Here is a 5119-nt window from a genome sequence, read left to right on the forward strand (position 1 = left end):
ACTACAAATTACTAAACTTGAAAACAAAAAACACAGAACTAGCAACCTAAATCATAGATTATTTGCCAAAAACTACCCAAAGAAAAACACCAACCAATCATATATTCAATTCCATTTCATTTTTATTTTCCACCCAATGAATTAGATAAGCTTTTCTTTTTTACCCCAATTTCAAAAAGAAGATGAAAGAGCTAGGTGAGACTGAACTGAAGAAAACAAAAAGCTCAGTGTTTTCAGAGTTGGGTCAACCCAGCAAAAACACATTGCTGATAAACACCTCCACGGGTAAGATCAAGTGACTAAACTTTCAAAAATTAAAAATAGTCGCACGAAAATAAAAAAATGTATCCAACAGAAGCCAGAACATAACATAGTTCCAGGGCAAATATCTAAATCTGCGAAAACTTAACATCCTCAAAGTTTAACTATTAATACTAACTACTTAATCATCAAACAAACTGAAACCAATATCTTCATCCGATTCCTCAGCAGGCTCCTCCTTTTTCTCTTCCACCTTGGCGGCAGCAGCTGGTGCAGCATCAGCAGCAACAGGGGCCACAGCAGCAGCAAACTTGCTAGGGTCCTGCATTTGCACTCCACAATTAATCACATGCACTAGCAATGGAATAGAAAATCAATCACACAAACAAACGGAAACAATCAGTTGGGAATATAGCACAGCACCTTCAAATACTCCTTGACCTTCTCTGCTTGTGGGAAGGTATACTCTGTGGCAAGAGAAACTGCCAGCACATTCTTGTATGCGTTAAGGAACATGTGTGGGGCAGCTGCAAGCGTTGGGTAAGCAATGGCCAACGCCAATGAAGTGACCATGGAGACACCTAAAGCAAACTTCACCATGAGGTCATCCTCAGTCAGATCCAGAACCTCAGGGCTGAAGACAGAACCATTGTCATAAACGGTCTGGACAACAAGACCGTAAGAGAATGGCCTAATTCCAAGCTTTGCAAGGAGGGCAGCCTCAGAAGACCCAACCTTGTCACCCTTCTTGATAAGTTCAACAGGGGTAATGATTTCAACAGTACCCTTGTTAATCTTGGTTGGGATATTCAAGACCTGAAATACAAAACGTGCAAGTAAGAACTACTGATCATCAACAGGAAAGTGAAAAAGTTACAATGGTGAAAGGATCTTATCACAGACCTGGAAGAAAGAGGTCTGAGATGGGTCCAGCCCAGTGTTTCCAGGAGGGACAACGACATCAATTGGAGCAACTAAACCAACACGAGCGGGAGCTCCAACCTATTTAAATTCAGGAAAAACACAGCAAGAAGATTACACCCAGATGCCGTAAAACATACAAATAAAATGAATGGAAAACAATCAACAAAATATCATGAAACACACTTAAGCATGTAAACAAGCATAAGTCAATATATACAATTTGAGGCATACCCTAAACAAGACAAACAAACCACATATGCATACTATGAACAAAACCATTCAATTTAGAACTCATTTCCTATACTTCAGATTTACTCAAGTATAGTCTTGTTCTTATGGCTGATGAATACACTAAATCTAATACCAATTAAGAGCTACACAACAAACTAGTACGGATTCAATGTGTATTGTAAACAATTATAAATTATAAATCATCACATCTATAACCCACAAAAATTAAGAAGAGCCTGAAATCGAACAAATACAATAATAGACAGGAAGCGAACGTTCGTACCTTGTACTTGGCAACCTCCTCGCTGACTTCCTTCAAATCACCCTTGGTGAAAATCAGACCCACATTGCCCTAATACACAGACCAACAAGAATCAACAAATGAACATTTCAAACGAAAGCAGCAAGAACAAGCAGATAGAAGCTTACCACAAGAAGGGGGACGAGGTTCAGGTATACATTGTTGCCGGTCTTCTCAGCATGGATTCTGATTGACCTCTTCATCATAGTGTTCTTACCCATCAGAACAATGGAGTCTCCACGCAGACCCTTGCGGATGTTCTGCAGCTGATTGGAGCCAACGTTGTCTGCAGCCACGATGAGGATCTGGCCATACTCATCGAGAAGCTGGCACAGCTTAGAGTCGTATGCGATCTTCTTCTCGGCCTTGGAGGGTTTTGGTGCCATTTCTGCTTTGGGATTGAGAGTATGCGTTTACTGAAAATAGGGGTTAGGGATTGACCAAAATCGAGGGCCAAGACGAAGCTAGGGCTCTATCAAGGCGGACAGCGACGGTGCCGTCCCTTTAACCTCTCTTTCTCGTGAGATTATAGAGTTATGGAGACTGCTGAAGCGGCGTGTACTGAATTCTTCCCAGAGCAGATGAGGGAAACCCTAAGTTGGTTTGTCTAATTTATAGAGCCCTCAAAAGGCCCAAAATGGGCTGGCTCATTTTGAAACGGGTCAACCTGGGTTTAAAACAAAGAAATTTGAGGGTCAATAAAAAAGGCCCAAATGACATGAGAAACTCCGTGTAAGCCTAAGAAACAAAATCAGCAACGAACCAAACCATGCCATTGAAAATCATTTGTAGCCAAAAAGATTAGCAAGTTCCGTTGTAGTCTAGTTGGTCAGGATACTCGGCTCTCACCCGAGAGACCCGGGTTCAAGTCCCGGCAACGGAAATGTACTTTTGTTTTTTGTTTCAATTGTCTCCCAATTTAAGTTTTATATGGTTCATGTTTTTTTTTTTAATGCTCTTGATTTGGGGCTGTTCTACAATTATTATATTTTTATTTCACATTTCTATATTACATGATGTGGCATGTCCATATTATATATTATATCAATTAAATCAATGAAGTGTATTTCAATTAAGACAATTAGAAAAACAAATATTGGAATAAATCATAAAAGAAAAGAAAATATTAAATAATTTTAATTGATATAGTTGTCCACCTCAGCTGCCACATAAAATAGTATAGGAATGTGGTATACAAATGTGATAAGAGTAGCATTATTCATATTCGAAGTGTTTAGGTGCGGAGTCAATATGAAGTTCTATTATTGACCGTCAGATTACTTCTACAATGTGGATTTAAAACATGACTATGAGAACTCATTGTCATATTTGATGGCAATACAAAGGTTTTCCCTACATCTGAGCCAAAATTTATCCCTATGCATTCATTTCATCCCTTGTTTTGCAATATCATAGGTGAGAAATGTTTTATTCTTCAACATAATTTTGCATCTTCGTTGTTTTATTTTACTTTCTGATATATGGGTATTTTCTATTTTACTTGTACAAAGTTTTCTAATTTTCTTTATGGTATGGGATTGCTTACTAAAAAGATAGGGTTTTGTTGGAAATAACTAATGTATGGGTTATTCTATTTTTTGTTATTTTTTGTTTTAAAAGATGAAAATTGAGAGATGGGAAGTCCAAATGAAGGACTTAGGACATATGAACTTATGAGAGATACTAACGAAAATGATTCAGACTTAGTTTTTTAATTCTCATCAGCATGTACCAAAAATTAGGCAAGAGTTTGAATCACTTGAGAAGTGCAGTTTTGAAGATAAGAGAATGAATGAAATACATAAGAATGAATGAAATACATAATTTCTAACTTTTTGGAGGGCCACAATCATGCTTTGACATGCCCTCAAATGGTACATTTGTTGAGACATTTCTGGAGTTAATAAAGTATTGGCACAATGATTTGATGATGTTAATATTGGATATACAAAGAAAGATTTTCACAAATGTTGAGTGAGCAACCAAAAAAATGAATATTTATTTTTTTATGATGGAGGCTAACGATGATGAAGTAGTCATGTATTGGCACTCACATATATAATAAAGGGAGGACAAGAGAAAGCAATGAATAAGAGTAAACGTTATTGCCATGGATGTGGGCAAACTAACATATATATATATATATATATTGTTTGGGCCTAAATTCGACACACCAAAGAGATCCAGAAACAGGCCCGTGGTGAAATACTTATCCAGTCCCAAAAAGACCCAAAGCTGTCATATTGGGCCTTTGAAAATCAGCCCACAAAATATTGTTTAAACTCAAGCCCAAGAGACTAAAGACACATTCACGTGGCTACCTCACCTCTCTGGAAAGTCAGCAAATCCAACTAGAGTTTTTATGTGAGAAGGGACGTTTCTGAAAACACTGCCGAGAAAGAAAAATCAAAGGGGCGTCTATGATCAGAGACTTTTTGCTCCAAAGCAACACACCATCTTCTAAAAAGATTTCGCAAATCACGTTTTCAAGAGCAAGAGACAGGGAGTTGTTCAGAAAATACAAAAGAAAAATCAAAACCGCCATAGGATCAGCTCACACAGACGGTGGCATTAAAATAAAAAAACCGTCAGCCAGGAAACCAGGGAAGGGATCGCTATAGGAAATGACCACTGGGAGTCTATCTGCCATAATTGATAAAAATCTTTCCTGCTTTACGTTTTTTGAGAAATCTTTTGCCGCCCATTATTAAAATTTAAAACCACCTTCAAAAGGAGGGTCTCTTATAAAAACAGAAACAGGCAAGAAAGAAAAGGGACATTCTTTTCATCAATCAATCAAAAAAATACAAACAGGAAAACAGCTCTAGATCAGAATTCCAAAGTTCAGACTTAGAAAATAAGTCCTCTGAAAGCGAGATCCCTCTCGTTACAAATTTGGTTCAGCAAAAGCCAAAACAAACACAGCTTGAGTTTTCACAAATATGAAAACCTCAACAAATTTTATAGCATAGTTCCAGCTTGTTAAATCCTCGAGAATAGCCACTTCTGTCCTTTCAAACTGAAGAAGTCGCAGTTCTGCCCGCTCGAAAAGTCTCCCAAGACTTGAAGTAGATTAAAGCTCTGCCAAAATTGAACTTTGGTATCGATTTACAACTGAAGCCAAGCAGCTAAAGTTGTTGACAGTGCAGTCCAGCATAGACATACCCAGTCCAGCCCGGATCAGAAGTTTCTACCCAGGCAGAAATGAGATTCCAGCCATCTTTTTGCCTTTCTAGAGTTGATTTCTCCATTCTTAATTTTGTAAAAGGCAGTTCTGCCTGAAACAGTACTTCATTATTATCTATTCTGGCCAGAACAACCATCTTGATACTGAGATAAATTGTGAAAGTCCTCACCAGTCTGAGGCAAGAAAAGAACTTACTTGGGAGATATTCCTCACCC

General features: G+C 38.0%; 1 protein-coding gene and 1 non-coding gene across 2 annotated transcripts; one reads left to right on the plus strand and one right to left on the minus strand.

The window, feature by feature from the left end:
• LOC18791231 (60S acidic ribosomal protein P0) lies at positions 212–2328 on the minus strand. The gene is made up of 5 exons (XM_007222785.2): positions 1846–2328; positions 1700–1768; positions 1165–1263; positions 685–1077; positions 212–583 (listed from the first exon to the last, which is right to left on the minus strand). The coding sequence occupies exons 1-5, from the start codon at positions 2101–2103 to the stop codon at positions 443–445; spliced, it is 960 nt and encodes a 319-aa protein (XP_007222847.1). The 5' UTR covers positions 2104–2328; the 3' UTR covers positions 212–442.
• TRNAE-CUC lies at positions 2528–2600 on the plus strand. Its single transcript has one exon. It is a non-coding gene; the product is annotated as a tRNA-Glu (tRNA).

The sequence above is a fragment of the Prunus persica genome, chromosome G1 (genome assembly GCF_000346465.2).
Source record: "Prunus persica cultivar Lovell chromosome G1, Prunus_persica_NCBIv2, whole genome shotgun sequence".
Classification (NCBI taxonomy): domain Eukaryota; kingdom Viridiplantae; phylum Streptophyta; class Magnoliopsida; order Rosales; family Rosaceae; genus Prunus; species Prunus persica.

Coding starts and splice junctions, on each gene's coding strand:
- LOC18791231 (XM_007222785.2), bottom strand. CDS start 2,103: ATGGCACCAAAACCCTCCAAGGCCGAGAAGAAGATCGCATACGACTCT. Junction 1,769..1,845: donor ACCTCGTCCCCCTTCTTGTG/GTAAGCTTCTAT, acceptor TCTGTGTATTAG/GGCAATGTGGGTCTGATTTT. Junction 584..684: donor AGGTCAAGGAGTATTTGAAG/GTGCTGTGCTAT, acceptor GTGCAAATGCAG/GACCCTAGCAAGTTTGCTGC.